The sequence below is a fragment of the Rattus norvegicus genome, chromosome 4, assembly GCF_021556685.1.
Source record: "Rattus norvegicus strain SHRSP/BbbUtx chromosome 4, alternate assembly SHRSP_T2T, whole genome shotgun sequence".
Lineage (NCBI taxonomy): Eukaryota > Metazoa > Chordata > Mammalia > Rodentia > Muridae > Rattus > Rattus norvegicus.
This window is the reverse complement of record NC_141537.1, coordinates 64,773,310-64,792,937: the sequence shown is the minus strand read 5'-3', so window position 1 is coordinate 64,792,937 and position 19,628 is coordinate 64,773,310. Positions and strand designations below refer to the sequence as shown.

Genomic DNA, 19,628 nt, shown 5'->3' with positions numbered 1-19,628 from the left:
TGGACTCACCCTCAGCACATGAAAGCCACAACATTGTGTAAGCAGCCAGACAGTGCCATCCGCCATCAGCCCACACCTGCCAGGGCTCTCAAGTGTTTTTCTGACCTCTCCCACCCTCCACCCACTTCTTACTCTTTCCAGAAAAATTCTTCCCCAGAATTTCCAAATTCAGAAGGGAGAAAAGGAAGATTTCCTTCCATTTTGATTGTGAATGGAAATAAATCAATTGTTCATTTCTTTGCCTAAGTCGGGTTCAGAAGTGAGCGGGACCAGTGTGAACGTTTACAGAGGTGTTTTTGGAAAATCACAGACAGTGGCCAGGAGACGAACCTGCTGAGCTGTGGTTATTGGCATCGAGATTCAAAGCAGGAAATTCCTTACATAACTCGCTCTCTCCCTAGCCTGCTGGGAGCAGGAGAATCCAACTCCTCCCTGGGTTCTCTCTTGTTCCCGGACTGCTGACCACTGGGTCTGAACATGGCTGACCAACCACTGACTAAGCCAGAGCAAATGTTCATGCCCATTCCCCACATCCAGAAGTCAGGGGAGAAGATAAGGAAGAACTAACCACTCCTCCATAAGGCTCCACATGCCTTCTCCTTCTATGTAATGTAGCCAGCGAGCAAATTAAGATACTGTCTCCAGGGAACTTTCCATTCTAGAATATTCCTTCTGGTATCATAGCCACCGCCACCTTCTACTTCTCTAATCTCTAAGAATCTAAGACAGACAGACAGACACACAGACACAGAGAGAGAGAGAGAGAGAGAGAGAGAGAGAGAGAGAGAGAGAGAATACACTAGTCAGTTAAAGTAGGCTACTCTACAACAAATGCCCCCAGCACCTAGTTTCACATTTGCTCACATTTAACAGCCGCTGATCTTCCTGAATCCAGCCATGACTACACAGGGGCTTTCATTTGCTTTCTAAATTATATTTTTTGCTTTCTATGTCACAATTTTTAAAAATATTTTTATTGCATTTTTAATTTACATTTTAAATGTTATCCCATTTTCTGGTTTCCCCTCCAGAAACCCGCTCTCCCACTCCCCACGCTTCTACAAGGGTGCTCCCTCACTGACCCACCCACTCCCTCCCACCTTCCCACCCTGACATTTCCCTACCCTGGGACATCGAGCCTTGATAAGACCAAGGGCCTCTCCTCCCACTGATGCCCAACAAGGCCATCCTCTGCTACATATGTGGATGGAGCCATAGGTTCATTCCTGTGTTCTCTTGGGATGGTGGTTTTGTCCCTGGGAGCTCTGGGTGGTCTGGTTGGTTGATACTGTCTAAGTCATAATTTGTTAAAGAACTGTAGCTTGCACATTTTTATAGAAGCAAGAGTTTTCTTCAGTTCAGTTCTTCTTTACAAATTGGAGTATAAAGAACAGATCCCAAAGTGCACTGAGTGAACCCCACAAAGCTGGCAGAGATCTGGTCCACCATGTTCAGTCAGTGTAGCCATTAGTAGACCTAACCCTTTCTCCCCTGACGTACTGTTCTGGGAAGCAGCCTCACATAGACAGGGGAACTGAATTGCCCAAAGGACTCTTGCACCTGGCAGACAACACTCTATGCACATGGACATTTCAAGAGGTCATTCTGGCCTGGCTTGACACAAGCCTACACGTATTACTGAGTCACTGATGATGGCGGTCCTAGAGGAATGGATGGATGTGTCTTCTGCCTTGGAGGCCAGTACTCTGTGACTTCATCGGTGCTTCTGCTGTCGGACCAAATTACCTCACTTACGGATTTAAAATAGAATCCAGACGGAAGGTGCTGGCTGTGTAGACAGAGAGGGAGGATTCAGTAGACACAGACTCTGGGTACCAGGCCAGAAGAGAAGGCTGGAAGCTGACACAGGCATTCTCACTGTTCAAAACCTGTGACTTCTTTCTCCATTCATCTGCTCATTCATTCAACACTTTCCCTACAGACTGAATGGGTCCTGTTCATCTTGAGCATTCTTCCCTTGGCCTGACATCTGTGGACCATGTCACCAAGCCCGAGCCTGCCTTTTTGCTGCTAGATGGGTCAGCATATCAGGAAGCAAGAGGTGGAATGAGAAGGTGAAAGGTGAGAATCTTGAGAGTCACAGCAAGAAAATAGAAAGACTGGAGGTTACCCAGCTTTAGAGCCAATCAGCAAACACTCAAGAAAACCCTGTTCCCTCCAGATCCTTTGGACAATCCTTGTAGATTTATAAAATAAGTTCTATGGGAAAACATGACACCAGAACCAGCTAGTATCAGAGCCAGGAGAACTAACTTCATAAGATGCTGGGTCAGCTCCTACAGGATGGCCAAGGGCCCGTCATTAGAATTTCAGAAACTTGGAAGCTGATTTTCAAACCATTTAGTAGCTTCAGAGCAGCCTTGGTGGAAGTATGTTCACCAGAGAAATTGGCAAGCCAACTAGGTTTTCTCCCCAATTCCTGAGAACTGATTAACCAACCCTCCATTTAAGGGTTCCAGAAACAAAAGGCTGTGTGAGGCAGGCTAGAGGAGTAATTTTGCATGCACGATCTCATAGGCTCAGGGTGAAGCCCCAGGTCCCCTAACGAGGTGACTTTAGGTAGGTGACTCCTCTGAGCCTGTTTCTTCATGTGTGTGCTTCACATGTATGCACCTGTGCACTGAATGCATAGTCTGGAGCAGATAGTGGTCTCACACTCACACAATTAATTCACCAATTCCTAATAGCATTCTTCAGAAAGGAAACTAACATTCTCCCCATTCTGCAGAGGGGGAAATGGAGGCAAGGGTGGATGAAGGAACCTCACAGTTAGTAACTCTCAACATAACAGGAGCAGGCAGCCTGTCCCCCAGAGATTTGCCTGGCTTCCAGCCCTGCACTGGTGGTCACTGACCACCCCACACTACAGAGGGCTCGCCTTGATTGATTGACATTGAAGATGCAATCATGTGTCCCAGACTGCACACAGCTTGGTCTCTGGTTTACTGCATGCTTCCCTTAAGGACTCACCACCATCCTTTGAGAAGAGGGTTTTGGCTCTGGCTTTTACTTTAACAAAGAAAAACATTAAAGTGTCTATTAATTAGAACGGAAAGGTTCTTGAACTAGATCTGAAACAACGACGTATCTGAAGACAGAAGCACAGCCAGGCAGAATTGGAATAGCGGGCAGATTGCTTTCTGAGCCACCTGCACTGGGTGGGAAATGTGTTCTCCTCTGAATGGGGCATGGCTGCAGTCCTCGCTTGTATGCTGTCTGTAAGATGTGTTTACACGCGTGTGAAAGCTTTGTGTGGACCTGACAGTGGATGCCTTTATTTTTAAACTTTAATTTCAATTTTCTAAATTAAGTAGAAACACAGTGGAACCACTTCCCACTTAGAGTGAGTATTAAGTTTTGATTTGTGTACATCATGTATGTGGCTTCCAGACCCAGACTATTCAGGGGTAAGGAGGGGTGGAGAGACTGCATGAGCCATGAGAATAGTCATCAATGGAATTAGTCTTTCAACTCTGCCTCTTAGTAGTTTTATCAACCATTAAATACTTTCCTACCACGCTCCCCCCACCAAAGAAGAAAGTGATGGGAGTAGGAGACACATGTAAGACTTCAAAGATTTTTGTATGGTGTGTGTGTGTGTGTGTGTGTGTGTGTGTGAGAGAGAGAGAGAGAGAGAGAGAGAGAGAGAGAGAGAGACTTTGTGCATGTGTACTGACTGTAGAAATGATACTTTGGATATGGTAAATTAAGTAAGAGGTATAATTAGATTTAACCACACCTGTTTCTTTGACTCTAAGGGGGCTGCTAGGATTTGTAATTACATCTGTGACCCACACATCTGCAGGAAGTGCTGCTCCATACGGCCCTGGGCATTGCAAACACTGACCAGTTAATGCAGGGGATGAGTCTAGCACCAAACCTGATGTGGCAAGCTTGGTCCCCAGTATAGTAGGGTTTAAAAGTACATAGAACCTCTGAGATGCGGAGTGGGGGGCTCGGTGCAAAGTAACTAAGTCATTGCGGCGATGTCCTTGGAAGGGATTAATGTGGCTCTTTGGGGACCCCGGTTAGTTACCATGAAAGGTTTTTGCAAATAGAAAAGTCTAACCACCACCACCTGCCCCCCCAGGCTTCCTAGATCACCATGAAATCTCTTCCTCACAAAGATTCCCACTCAGCAGATCCTAGCCAGAACTGTGCAGAAGTCAGTGTCATGCTTTTGACCCCCTCTAGGATAATGAACTAATTAGACCTCTTTTCTTTACAAACTGTGTGGAAAGCACCCAGTGCAAGCATCCTGGATGTGAATGGGAGCTCATCGCCAGCCTCCCGCAAAGGCTCACAGAGTTCACAAGGCAATACCTACCCTCCACACCACCTGTCCATTCTACTCCTAACGACTTGACTCCCCACCTACCCAGACCTCGGAAAGGCGCCAGACCCCAACCAAGACCCACAAGTCTAGCTCCAGGGAAGGCTAGCAGGAGCACTCCACCCCAGTACTACAATGACTGTGCTGTCCTACAGGGAACTCAGCTCCACCAGCCCACTGTCTGCCAGGCAACCTCCCAGCTCTTCCTCCAGCCCTCAGTCCTGGCTCTGAAGTAGTATGTGTGGACGGGGAAAACAGCCAACTTCTCGCCGGGCTCTCTAACAAGTTCCGCGGGTCTGTTTGTTAAAGAAAAATTCCAGTGGGCTCTTCCAACACATGGAACTCAAGTACAGAAATTATATTTATCCAGCCCACTGCCAAAGAGATCACATGCCCCGTGAGTCACTCCAGATGTGCTCAAAAACAGAGCCTCTGTGTGGAAGCCCGGTCCCCTAATCCCAGAGAGAGTTAGGCTGAGAAAGGTACCAACTTCTGTCCCACCCAAGAGGCAGCATCTGCCTCCACCCTGCAGAGCCAGGGAGAGGTCCTTGCTTTCCTTATAGACAGGAAAGGGCCGTAAGAACTCCTCTGTCATCTCGCAGAGAAGAGCAGGGGCCCACCTGTGGCTCCTGGGGTCCTGACAGAATAGAAGGTCAGTTTGTCTCCCTCCTGGAAGATGCCCTGGAAGGTGCTGACGATTCTGCTGGTGCTCTCCAGCGCCCAGGCCACTGCGTGCAGGTGGAGCAGGGGTGAGTTGCTTTTATGCTTGTGGTTCTCTGGGGCTCATCCATCTTTCTTGAATACAATTGCGGCTGTGGAGTGGAGGTAGAGGGAGGAAGGCATTAAAAGCCCTGTGCCTGCTTCATATGCCAACTTTACCGGTGCTTTATACTTTCCCGGGGTGGTCCCGCCTGGTAAAAGGTGATAGAAAATGTCGGTGGAAGAACGTCAAAGCAGCTGATTTGGGAGCCTAACGGAGGTCGAGAAGCCATCGGGTCGCTCCCGCTGATAAGCCAGAGAGAACTGTTGACTGGGAGGATGGATATGGGTTCTCTCCAGATCCCTGGCTGCTACTGCTGGGACAGACCTCCTGAGAGAAGGTGTCAAGTCCTGCAGCCTGTGCGACAGAATGGTGGCCCCCGGGACGCAGGAGGCTGCTACCTGGGAAACTAACGCAGAGAGCTCCTGGCCGAAGTGGCCGAGAACAAGGTCTCCAGGATGCTATGGGCATGCATTTTGGCAGCCAGGTAGAGGTGTGTGGTGGTGGGTAAGGAAAAAGGAGTCTCTGGGGCATCCATCCAGTGCGCTTGGCCCCCGCCATTCCCATCAAGTCACTGTGGAAAGAAGCAGGTATGTGCAAAGGCTTTTCCCTCGTGCTGACATCTTCTCCCTCGGATGCCACTCTGGTCTGGCTGCACTTGGCAGGCACCAGGGACATATCAAGCCAGCTAGTTTATTACCATCAGGAAATGAAGAGTTGGGAGTGCTACCCACCCCATGCCAGTCAGAGGAGAAATCTTTCCGCTGCCTACGTTCAGCTGACTTCATGTTCCCAGAAAGACCTGGAAATACAGTGTTCCTTCAAGTCAATCCAGACACTCTCTGTAGAGACCCCCTAAGGGGATGAGGATTGGCATGGTGACAAGGATGTGCCCCTCCTTCCCAGGACAATGTCAGGGAGCAGCAAAGGAAGCACATTTGCAACGGAAGAGAGGAGCCCGAGGTATTAAATTTATTTTATCCTCTTTGTTCTTAAGCCTGGTATTAGGGACTGACCAGGACATAAGTGTTGCTGAGATGCAAATAAGGCAGACTTTTCACACACACACACACACACACACACACACACTCTCACACACACTCGCACCCACTCACACTCACAGATACTCACACACACACACACTCACACTCACTCTCACACAAACTCACCACATACTCTCACGCACACTCACACACACACACACACATGCCTACCTGCTCATCATGTGCATAGTCTTTAAGGGCAACACTTGGAGTGGAAAGCAGAGAGGTCCTAGCATTGGATTCTGTCACTTACGCTTGTCACACAGGGAGCACAACTTAATTTTGCCGAAGGAGACAAAGGCGTCTACTCTTCTTAAGGCTCTCACTGTCAGGAAGCCAAGGGAGGACCGGATGTGCGAGAAGGCTCATAAATACTTCTGCAAGGACTCGGAGATTTCAATTCTCTAACGAGCCACCTTCGTGATCTCCGGTAGCTTTCTAATTTCTCTGGGTGTTGTTAGCAAGCAGCATCCTAGCAATCACAAAACATTGCCCTCGCAGGGCTGATCTGAGGACGCCATTCAAAAATATGCTACAAAAATGATGTACAGAAAGCTGGATCTCTCAACGTGCTTGATAGCAACATCTGAGGCTCTTTGAAGAAGATTTTCCCAGTAGGGGCACAGGCTCTAAAGAATCAAGGCCAACACAAATGACCAAAAGGCCATTATGGAACAAAGTACGAAGATGTATGATCCAACACTGTGTTCAGAAGCAACAAATGATATGGAGTCCATCCAAGTTTCTTCAAAATTCTTCCACATAGTTGGCTTTTATTTTCCCTTTGTCTTAAACACTTTTTCTTTAAAAAAAAAAAAAAAGGACACAATTCTTGTCACCTTTAGATCAGCTCGGTTGATAAAGTGCTTCCCATTCAAGCATGAGGGCCTGAGTTACTCCAGATTCCATATACAAAAAAAAGCTGGATACAGCAGCCGGTGTCTGGAATCCTATCACTATGGAGGCTGAGCATAGGATCCCACGGCTCACTGACCACCAGCTTAACCCAACTGGTGAGCTCTGGGTCAGTGAGACATACTGTCCAAAGAAAATGGACCGTGTTCCTGTGAGTAACATTCTCCAGGCTGTCCATGGTACGTTTCTACGTGTGTGCAGGAGAGTGCATACACACACACAAATAACTTTTCCACAGGTGTTGTCCCTTTTACCTTATCCTTACTCCAACTCTGAGCTGCCACCCTGCTTACAATGAATTCCTTAAAAGGACTTTAAGGGACACTCTCTTTATGAGACTGTATTCTTACACACACACACACACACACACACACACACACACACACACACACACTGCTCTAAAAGGAGTCTGCCCACTGCCAGGCAACCTTCTTCCGCCCCTTCTCCCAGCCTCCCCCTCAGAAGTGCTCTCTAGGATTCCCCCAACCCCCGCCTCCCAGGGTGGAGATTTCACAACCAGATCCAGGACTGCACAGTCCAGCCCCACCGGCATGTTGGAGTCTCAGTGACTCACCTGTGGTTTCTGTGGTTAACAGGGCCAACCTGAGGACACTGACCTACCCACATGGTCCATGTCCCACAGCTTCTCAGGGCAATACCTGAGGGGAGAGGGCTTGCCTGATTTTAAAAAGGTAAAATTTAACATGCCTAGTAACCAATAATCATAACTATGCTGTTGTCAAGGGCATATGAAGTATCTCTACTTTCTTACATTTATTTATGTGTATTGATGTCTGCGTGCATGTGTGTGGGCACATGTGTGACGCTGCACACTTTGTAGGAGTCGGTTCTCTCCTCACGAGTCAGGCTGGAGCGCAGATACCTTCCCTGCTCAGCCATCATCCCACCCCCACTAAAGTATTTATTTATGAAACCGTTAAGTAGAGAAGACAGCTCCAAGGGTTAGTGCGTGCCTGAGAGTTGTGTTGTCCTTGCTCTTGGACACTCTGCCAGGTAAGGGCAGTGACTGGAAAGAGTTCATGTTGGCCTCTACAGAGCTGCCCAATACCCCATGCAGATAATGATTCGAGGGTGAGGGAAGTGGAAGGGAGAAGAAGGGAGATACCCCGAACCACCTTGGTAGAGGGCTCAGTAGATCTGACCCCACATCCATCTGAGATCAGCCCCACTACCCCGTTCACCTCCTCGCCGTTGTTTCATCCCCCTGTTGTGGAGCCTTCTAGTCAAAATCGCTCCTCTACAACACTGTCTCACTGGAATCAGGCATGGAGGAGGCTGGGATTGTGGTTTTCTCCAAACAGCACCAATTTTTCAAAAGGCTGTCCCAGGAGCCAAAGAGTGACCAACATCAGGGTCTGGCAGAAGATCTTTCATAAGCAAGAACATTTCCCTTCCACACCCAGAGTTGCTTCAAGGATCCGTTCACAGTGGCACTGTGCTTTGGCTCCATGTGGTCTGCAGCCAGTATCCCTTCCAGCAAGTTCTCTGGTGCAAGTGGCTGAGTGGACCCCACTGAGGGGCTCCACACACAGGAATGGGAGCAGGAAGACAAAGGACGGTCTCAAACCAAGATCATGAAAAGTCAGAGGTCAGTCTCCATCGTGACCCTGCTTCCTCCCCAGGAGCCTGCTAGCTGCAGTCCGGGTCACAAAGTCTGCACGGGACAAAACATGGGGAGATAGCAACTGCGCCGACCAAGATAAATGAGAAGTAGCTCCTTGTTAGCTGGAGCAAGGACTCCTGAGAGATAAGGAAAGAGAATGGCACTGGTCAAAGTCGGCTTCACTGGGACCAGACCTGGAACTTTAAAGGATGAGAGACTCACTCTCTTGCAAAGAGGAAGCTTTTGTACAAAAAGAACCAAGCTCACTGGCAGGGTAGCTGGTGCGACTCTACAGTGTCGTTTATCCAGTCAACAAACAGTAATGGGCACAACACTAGGTACCGGGAACGCCGTGATAAGCAACACAGACAGGTCCCACTCCCACACGGAGCTGGCCTTCTAGTGAAGGGGACAAGAGACAAGCACACGAATAAACACAGTGTGTACTTTGCCGGATGGCAGCACAGTGAGGTCAGAGGCTAGAATGTGAAAGGATTAACATCCTAAATACATCAGTCACAGAAGACTCCATCAGAAGAGAAAAAAGTCACAGGAGATCTGAGGGGTGTGGGAGGGAGTCTTGTCATCTCTATGGAGCTTGGGAACAGATATTTCAGGGAGAAGAAACAGATGTGCCTTGATAGAAGAGTTGGCCAGATGTTTTCGAAACACAGTGAGGTTGTCTGTGGCCAGGGTATTTGAGCCAGGGAGATGGGGGATGCACGCAGAGCTAAGGAGGACGTTGATCTGGGAGCACTTGGTACCATATGAAACTTTGTGGGTTTTGTCTGCTTGGTTTTTGTTCGTTCGTTGGCTTGTCCTTGGGAAAAGGTAGAACCAGAGAAGGTTCTGGGTGTAGTGACGTCTGCGGCCCCTGTTTCCACAGACTTACCAGACTTCAGGTACTGTGCTAAGAGCGGAGTAAGGATGAGCTGGGGGTGGAGTTAGAGACTCCATTAGGGGTTAGGGGTCAGGGTTAGAAGACCAGGAGGCTGTTGGAATGTGGAGATGCAGGCGAGTTCCTGATGATTTCGGAAAGGACCATCGCCAAAATTTGATGGTTAGTTGGATATGGGATGTTAAAGAAAGAGAAAGCCAAAGACAGTAGCTGAGCCACGGGAGGAGATAATGTGGGGAGGATGCAGGTGTGTGTGTGTGTGTGTGTGTGTGTGTGTGTGTGCGTGTGCGTGCGTGCGTGCATGTGTGTGTGTGTGTACATGTGTGACTATGTGGGAGAGTATGTGTGGGGAGGATGCAGGTGTGTGTGTGCGTGTGCGTGTGCGTGCGTGCATGTGTGTGTGTATGCATGCATGTGTGTGCATCATGCATGTGTGTGTGCGTGTGTATATGTGTGTATACAGGCGTGTGTGTGTATCATGTGTGTGTGTGCGTGTGTATATGTGTGTGTATGCATGCGTGTGTGTGCGTGCGTGTGTGTGTATCATGAGTGTGTGTGCATGTGTATATGTGTGTGTATGCATGCGTGTGTGTGCGTGCGTGTGTGTGTGTACACGTGTGACTACGTGGGAGAGTATGTATGTGGAGAGTATGTACAGCTGGGATTGTATGCAGTGGGTGGAGAGGAGGGTGTGAGTAGGAGACAGATGTTGGGCTCAAGCTGAAGGGAAGGGAAGACAGCTATTACAGATCATCAGTCCTCTGATGGAGGAAAATGCCAGGAACCTAAAAGTTAAAAAATCAATCCAGCGGTGAGTGTGGCTGTGAGAAGGGTGAGTGGGCAAGGCTAAGAAAGCCAGCTCAGCGCTCTGCCAACAGGCAAGGGAGAACGAAGGGCACACAGGGCGAGGGGGAGGTGGAATCACATGGAAGACACAGCCGTGTGGCTGTAGAGTCCTCTACGATCCAGTGCAGAGAAGAAAATGAGTGGTGGGGGAGAGAACAGGCTGAATCTGGCCTGTGTCTTCATGGAGGCTCCGTGCACACGTGCAGGATGTGAGCCACGAGGCCACGGCAGAATAGAAGGTGGAGGGTGTGCGTGAGGAGCAGGTGACTGGCGTGAGGGAGGAGCTGATGGCGGGAAGACGTTAGCTGAGAGAGTGTGATCTCGGGAGGAGACGGGCTGCTGGGCAGCAGCTCAGGGTGTGTGTGAGAGGTGTGTGAGAGGTGTGTGTCAGCTACTTAATGTGGTGAAGTGTCCTCTGAACACACGCAGGTGTGCACATCTGCATAGGTGGCATGAGCCAAGAGATGGCCCCCTGGGTAAAGGTGCTTGCCACTAAAGCCTCATGACCAAGTTCAATCCCTAGCATCCACATCTGGAAGGAGAGAACTGACTCTTGTAAGTTGTCCTCTGACCTCCATGTGTATGTGATTTATCTAAGGACGCCACTTTATAACAAACACATCTCTCTCAACGTTATTCAGAAATGAAGAGCAGCCATTCTTTTTGGACTCTGGGGTCCACGGGCTGGTCATCATATTCTCCTTCCTATCTCTAGCAAATCGGGAGATCTGGACCAAGGCCCTTAATCACCAAGTGTCTTCATCTCAAAACCGGGGAGTGCAGACAACTCTGTGGACCATGAAAAGACGCACCCAGCAGCAGAGTGCTCTGGGGTTATTGGTTGTTAGTATGTGAGTGTCATACTTTAGTAGCTTCTGTTTGCAGTCCAATGGTGTCCTCTTAACTGGAGGCATGGACAGGGCTTGCTGGATCCAGTTTCTAAAGTAGCTTGATCCACCTGGTGTGACCTTAGCAGGTCAATCACTTGTTCTGTGCTGGTCAGTCAATTGTGTCATAGATACTCATTTGCCCATGAAGGAGGAGGGGACAATCTCTGTCCTCATTCCCAAGGCCATCCTGTACAACAGACTTTTAAGCAAGGAGACCTGTGAGTCCCAGGAATCCCCAAGACAGACACATGGAGCAACCCTCCTCACACCCCACAAAGAGAAGCTTAGTGATTGGCTGCATGTGGAACTCTAGGAAGAAAAGCAAGCAAGCAAGCAAGTAGGCCAGGTCCACACCCCCACAAAACTGTGTGAACACAAAGCTGTAACGCTGAGCAAAGCCTCTAGCAATCTTCTTGTCTGAGACCTAGTGGTCCTGAGGATGTGGGGAACCCTAGAATTCACTGGTGTTTCCATTTTCTCTTCTTCTTCTCCCTATCCTCTGATGGGAAGAGGATGCTAAGCCTGATAGTGGTCCAGGACTCTCTCCTTGCCAAGCTTATGCTGTCTTGCGGTTCACAGATGGTTTACAGTAGCCTCCTTAAATCAGGGTTGCTGGTTTATTTAACATCCAGTTGCTCTTTTTAAGTCACTCCTACTGAGCTTGCCTTCTGAGCCTTACAGTATGCAGAGCTGATGGAAACAGAGGAAAACTCATTCCCTATCCCAAAAGCCGGCAATCCCGAGAGCCCTTTCCAGGAGGGGAAGGCAGCAAGGCACTAAGTGTGAGAACAGACAAGAAAGCCTCAGAGGTAGATGCATGTTGAGGGGTGAACAGGAAAGGATTCCTGGGACAACAGGGATGTCACCCAGCGATGTGGGAGCAAGCCTAGTTTCAAACTTTGGGTATGTTTAGCTCAGACCCAGCCAGCATTTGTTTTAGCCACAGGCCTTTTTGGCAGGATTCAGCCTTCATTGTTATGGACAAGAACATGGGGTCAGGAGAAGCACGTGTTAAATTTTCTCCCCTGTGTTTTGACATTGCCTGGGTAGACAGAACTATTGCTCATCAGCTACCTCCAGCATCTCAAGGTCTTGCTTAAAGAGTCACAGCTAAGCAGCTGAAGAGTCACTGAGGTAGCCAAAAGTAAGCTACCCTCCAGCAGCCTAGGGAACATGCATGTCTCCACCATACACAGGGCCAAATCTACCTTACCCAATGCACAGGGTCAAGGTAGCAATAGAAATATGAGGAGAAATATGGAATAAACCATTCTAAGAGGTGGACCAACATAGAAAAGGGAGAAGAAAAGGAAAGAGGGACCCATCTCTAAAGTACCTGTGTTCCAGATGGATAATTGTTTTAATGAGCTCTGGGTTTAATGGAGAGACCCAGTCTCAAAGAGTAAAGTGGAAGAGTGATCAAGGGATATTCCCAAGCTCAACCTCTATATGAACATGCGTGTATGCACATGTGCACACACACACACACACACACACACACACACACACACACACACGAAAAGGGAAAACAAGATATTTGTGCAGCTCACACACTTCCCACACAACCACCACCCTAGTCCGCAGAGCTAAAACTACTTCCAGCCCTTACTACCAGTGTCATTATTAGGTATGAGAACAGCAGCTAGGACTGACCATGGCCGTTGCTAAGCTCAGTTTTGAATGGGGAAACATTGAGAATTAAAGGTTCCCTAAGGTAAGGATAATAAAAGATATGTCCTCAGGAAAGAGACTGAGTAAAGAAGGCCCAAGCTTGAGACTACAGTAACTTCCCTAGGGAGTCTGTGACCATGATGATGGGACAGAGAGGCCCAGCCCATGACACCCTGCCCTCCCCCTCCATCCTCTGGAGAGTGGATATTTTTTTTTCTTTTCTTTTTTTCGGAGCTGGGGACCGAACCCAGGGCCTTGCGCTTCCTAGGTAAGCGCTCTACCACTGAGCTAAATCCCCAGCCCCGAGAGTGGATATTTTCATGAGACTGACACACTGCCTACACTAAGGAGGCACGTAACGGATTGATACTTTAAATTTTCCAATAAAAAAAATGTTCGGGAAGTAGAAAAATGGTTCAGCAGTTAAGAGCTCTTGCTGCTCTAGCCTAGAACCTGGGTTTGGTTGCCAGCAGCCACATGTGCCTCCTTCATCTGCCTGTAACTCCAACCAGGAAATCCAACATGCTCTTCTGGCCTCCTTGGACACTGAATGCATGTGGTGTACACATAGATGCGCAGGCCACACCTATATTCTAAATAAAATGCATATGTATGTTTAAGATGTGACAGACGGCATGGGAGAATGAAGGTGGAACAGGCCTGGACACTTCCTTCCTGAGGACTAGCTCTCGTGGTACCAAAGGACCTAGGCAAGCTTCCAAGGGAGAAAACCAATCAATAGTCCTACCCAACTACAGCTATGCCTTATGGACGACAACACAGGCTAGAACAGCAAGCTGCCCCTAGAGGTGCAATAGTGGTAGTTTTGTCTTGGTTGTAACAAAAAAACACCTAACTAGACTTAAGACCTGCTCAGAAGGAAGGAATCCATGCTGGGTACTGTAAACCTGGCCTGCTACTTGTAACTGGTGAAGCCATGGAGCCTAGGAAAGAACCTACTACTACTGTCACTTCACTAAACCAGTATAATATCAAACTTCATTCTAGCTACATAACCTTAGCTTCACATGTAAGGGTTGCTCTCACCCCATATAAGGAAACTTCTCTTTACAGCAGATAGAAACCATTACAGAGTGCCACAACTGGTCAAAACACAGAAAACAACCAACCATGTGGTTCCTGGCCCAAACTGATATATATATATGACACAACCCCTTCACTGAAGACTCAAGGGAACATCTCAAAAGAAAGGGCAGAAAGGTTCTAAGAGCCAGGATGGGATGTCTGCTATGACACAGTCTTCTACATGTGACAGGGAAACTGTACCCAGGAAATCTCAGCAAAATGGTCACCTAAAGAAGACCTTAACAATGGCAGCACAACTGCCATGCCAGTGTGGATCTGGATTCCCACAAGGCTCCAACCACAGTAGAAGAGTTATGGGCTGTTGATAGTCTCCAGGAGAGGGAGAATCAATCTTTTTCCAGGGATGAGACCCCCCTGTCATCCCTAGGAGGGTAGCCGATTCCAGGAGCTCAACCTGAAACACATATGAACAACACTAATGAACTCAGCAGTTTGCGTTTATAAATTTATGTAGGTACAGATATATACATATATATATATATATACATACATACATACCATATACATACATACACATACATATACATATATACACACACATACATATACATCATATTCACATACACCTACACTTATACATATACATCATATAAATCATATACATATACACATACACATATACACCACTTATAATTAAAAATTCAGGGGGTTGGGGATTTAGCTCAGTGGTAGAGCGCTTGCCTAGGAAGCGCAAGGCCCTGGGTTCGGTCCCCAGCTCCAAAAAAAAGAACCACAAAAAAAAAAAATTCAGATACCAGGAGCATGAAGGAACATGGGAGGAGCGGGATGGGGGAAAAGAAAGAGGTGCTAATGTAAATACAGTGCTCCTGTAAAATTCTCAAAAACTGGATTAAGAAAACAAGGACGTCCTGGGAGGAGAACTGTGGGCATGACGCTGCCCTGATATCCTAGCTTGAGTCACTCTCCTCCTTTCAGGGCAGGAATAAAGAGAGGCTTGTAAAATAGGAGGAAGATGGTCAAAGGACAAGGTGCTTGTTGTACAAGCATGAAGGCCTGAGTTCAAATTCTCGGCACCCTGAGAAGCCAGGCATGGACCTGTAACCCCAGAACTGCAGCATGGGGACAGCAGGATCTCTGGGGCTCTTTGACCAGTCAATCTAGCTAAAGCAAGAGCCCCAGGTTCAGTGAGAGACTCTCAAGGTGAAGAGGTGACTGAGGAAAACATCCCAGTGTCAACCTCTGGTCTTCCCCTCATGCTCCCACAAGCAAGTGCACAAGCACACAGATGTGTGAACACTGGCACACACACACACACACACACACACACACACACACACACACATAAACACAGAAACAGCTCACTCCTTGTCCTACACCAGGTACCCATGTTTCATTTCCTACAAGGAAGACAGAGGCAAAGTGTATGTCCTACTGATACCCTCACTTGGTACTTCCAGATTCGAACGGGCACACAGAGGCACAGAATCACATCCACCTCAGCCCTGAGGAACTTGCAGTGGGCCATAAGCAAGCTACTGCAAAGGCCATTTTCAAGCAAAGCTGCATCCAGCCGCTTTATGTGGGAAGCAGTGGGCTTTTCATGAAGGTCCCTTCAGGTTGAGATGCTCCTTTATCGTTCCTGGTGGAATTTATTCTGGAATAACATAACGCGCAGAACATAAGCGCCCATGGCTGTGGAAAGTATAGTCGCACAACGTCAGAGGGTCACACTTACAGTCGTCTGGCTGTTACACTTCTTCCTCTGGTTTTCTAAAGGTCATGGTCCTATCCTACCCACAGGTTTGTCAACCATTAGTGACTGATGTCTAATACATAAAGGGGCTGAGCGAGTGGTAGGGGCTGTCTGATCCATTTCTGAAAACTGGGGTTTCTCACGATCATCCTGTGTTCAACAATATTCTGTTTTCTCCTTCATTCTTCCATCGGTGCCTGGTACATTCGATCCTTAACCCCACCAGGAACCACCCAGCTTCCTCCAGCTTCCACATGTCCTTGACTGTGCAGTAAATGCATTGTTAAATCAGCTGGCCCTTGGGGGGAAGCTCTCAGCCACATGGTCCCCTAGAGCCCTATGTTCAAGTCTTGCACAATCGGCTTTCATTCCTCTGTCCTCTGAAGATCCTTGGCATCTCTACCTCAGAAGCTGGGTTAGCCCAAGTAGCAGCCTCTGACAATAAGGCTGCAGCAACAGCATACAGACTGATTTTAAGCATTCGGATGTGCCGTGTGTTGGGCAATAGTTTTAGGGTCTCCCTTGTAAGATTAGGAAACTTTTTTGGCTTGCTTTTTTTCTATCTACTTTGCTTCATTTGCTCTGCTTTAACCTAAATTTCCTAGCACAAACATAGCCCAGGCAAAGAAATTCTTTCCAGTTCCTTGAATGCTCCTGATGAGCTACTAGTCTGACATGCCTGGAAGCTTTCTGAGGCACAAGACACTCTTCCACCTCCCCTCACCCTAAGTCCACCCACTTTTAAGATATGCTTGAGAGGGCTGCCCTCAAGGTTAAGTAGAGAGAGGTGGCCAACCGTGCATGACAGCCCCACAAGCCAGACTCTTGTCTCTTCCAGCTGCACTGTTCCCAGCTGCCCATCGGCCAAAGAGGTCCTTGTCCCTGCCATTGAATCCAGTCCTGCAGACCTCCCTGGAGGAGGTGGAACTGCTGTATGAGGTAAGTAGAGGGAAAATCATCAACCCGAGTCACCTAAAGACACAGATTATCTCTCTTTTTCTGAGAAGTGGTCTGCCTGGGCCCATGAACTTGGATGGTCTGTACTGTAGCAAGGAATGCCCTAAACTATCCCTGGATGTGACAGAATCTGGCCTACACCAACATAAAAGATTCCTGGGACTGCCTCACCTTTCCCATGTGTCCTGACAGAAATGACAGTATTCAGAGTCCAGTGCAGGCACAACGAGAGGTGCCTCTGTCACACCCAGGCACAGAGTGGAAGGTCCCAAGTAAAAGCTTAAGGCATCACTTGTCTGTAATGTCCAGGCAAAGCCACACTGGAACCCGAGCACAGCTGTGTCTCTGGGCTTTGCTTGAAGTACAGAGGTGCTGTCTGCCTGCCCCGATGACTCACCCAAGTTTCTAAGAGCCTGGGCTAGCCACTCTTTCTTCCTCCACTTATTCCTGCTCCCCCGAGACCCAGCTCCTTCCAGTCATGGGGTGAGTTTCTTGAGGTGACTTGGTTCAGGTCAGGAGCTTTAACTTCAAGGTCTGAACTTCAGCCCATTGGCCAAGAGTCTCTGAGCCCGAATCTCAACTGTTACATGGAATTTCAATGTGACCCCAAATAGTCCCTTCCAGCTTTGATGGCTGTGACAAAGTGAAGCCAGAGAGGAGCTTTCCAACACTTCCCTGGGCACCAACCTGCCCCAGCATAGTCTCTGCCAAGCCTTGAAAATGGGAGTCACAAACCAGTGGTTCAGAAAGACAACAAGCAGTGTCATGAAAGGCAGAAAACAGAAAAGGGAGGAGACTTAGACTTGCAGTCTTTCCATTCTTTGAGTATTTGCTGGGCTCCTCATGGCGCAGGGCAGGAATGAAGATGATAGATACAGCCCCTGTTCTTGCAAGCCAGCGAGATAGAGCATCTCTGCATCCCGCTACCCCCAGCCCCAGCACAACACTCTGCTTTAAATTCTTTAAATTCCCACTTCTGGTTATAACTTTATCCGCAAAGGTCAGTTTATACTTCAGAAGATCTTCAGTGGGTAAAGGGGGACAAAGAGAAGATGGGATCGCTTACCTACATGGTGGCATTGTGGCTGATACCAGAAACTATGTCACATCTGCCCATATTTGTCCTGTATGCTTCTCGTGATACCTCAGTGGAGTGGATACTGCAGCTGATCATTTTGCAGAGAAGAAAGGTGAGGCCCAGAGACATTAAGGAGAAAGATGAGAGCTGAAGCCCAGGTCCCTTGTGTTCTAAGTTCTCCCTGTGCACGCCTCCCCACATGTGAATGGTGACTCCTCATTCTGTCTTTAGCAATAGTTTGTTTCATGTTTGGTTTTATTTTTTTTTTAAATCCCATCTTTCTCCACAGCTCTTGCTAGCTGAAATTGAGATCAGCCCAGACCTGAAGATCTCCATCAAGGATGAGGAGCTGGCTTCCCTGCGGAAGGCCTTGAATTTCCACTCAATCTGCAACAACATAATCCCCAAGAGTATCCCAGATATTCGAAGGCTGAGTGCCAACCTGGCAAACAACCCTGGGGTCCTCAAGAAAGAAGACTTTGAAAGGATAGCCTTAACCCTGGCTTACACAGCCTATCGAACCGCCTTATCTGAAGGACACCAGAAGGACATCTGGGCCCAATCCCTCATCAGCCTATTCCAGGCCCTGAGGCATGACTTGATGAGGTCCTCAAGCCCTGGAGTGCCTTCCTGAGAGAATGGTCCAGGCTTGGACTCTGAAGCAGGGACAGGCACACACAGTCTTCCAGAACTTTCATCCTCTACTGCACTGGAAGAGAAAAGTATGTCCTTCCCACACAGAATAGCAAAGATAAATGAGTCACCCCAATACCCTTTTTCCCTTGTTGCTTCCAGACAGGCATATCTGACCTGCGACATGTTACCTGAGAAAGGGCTAGATTGGACTTTCAAGACACCTCCAGAGGCCAACTGGTCTACCTGGTAATGAGCAGACTTCTCACACCCAAAAGTAAGGACTAACAATAGAGCCAGGGCATGGCAGAAGGATGATGGGCAGACTCCTTTGGTTCTAAGGGATCTGTGTTGAAAGAATATTTTCTGACAGGTTCCACAGTCAATAGAAGAAAGGCAGAGATGCATTCAAATAAATATACTATTAGCCATAGAAGGTTACACTTGGTTTGCACCAAAGACAAAAAAAAGAATCAGTATTATGGTGACCTACATGGCTTGACTCACCTTTTCTGAATTTATTCTGAGACAGGAGAAATAGAAAGGACCCGTGGAAGTGCTAGCAGTCCACCCATGCCCTGTCATTTCAATGTAGAAGCCAAGCTAAAGCATAGTGCCTTCCTAGTGAAGGAGGTGACCCCACTATGCTTGATTGTCCTAAAATACCATAGTGCTGTCAGCGATTTGGGTGCTCCTGGGGAAAAAATCGCTTTCAGATGACAGATTGTTTACCCTTCACATTCTGGATTTTTTTTTTTTTTTGCTTTCAAAATGTTAGTTTGATATCTGTTCATTATTTATATTAAATACCGGTTGATATTTAAGTGACATGTGTGCAATATCTTCAGCCCCTGTTTGATATCTAAATTACTTAGGACATCTAATAAAGGAGGCAGACAACCCCCAGGTTCCTTCTTTGTAAAATGACTGCAGCTGTTGAGGCTGTACAGGAGGGGTCTTGTGTCTATGGGATCTGCTGAACTGTTAGGAAACCCTCTCTCCAGCTCTCACACAAGACCGAGAAAGCTCTTCCCATCTTTTGTAGGGTCCTGGGGTTCTCTGTTGCCCCCTCACATCCAGGTCATTAAATTACACTTTTTATTGTTACCCATACACCTGCCCCTGACAGCTCTCCTTG

General features: G+C 48.0%; 1 protein-coding gene across 1 annotated transcript; it reads left to right on the top strand.

Moving 5' to 3' along the window:
* Positions 1–4,800: 4,800 nt before the first annotated feature.
* On the top strand, positions 4,801–19,312 carry Fam180a (family with sequence similarity 180, member A). Its single transcript, NM_001108621.1, is given in 3 exon segments — positions 4,801–5,103; positions 16,661–16,761; positions 18,147–19,312. Coding segments are annotated over 3 exon segments (519 nt in total). The 5' UTR covers positions 4,801–5,030; the 3' UTR covers positions 18,492–19,312.
* The last annotated feature ends 316 nt before the right edge of the window (positions 19,313–19,628 follow it).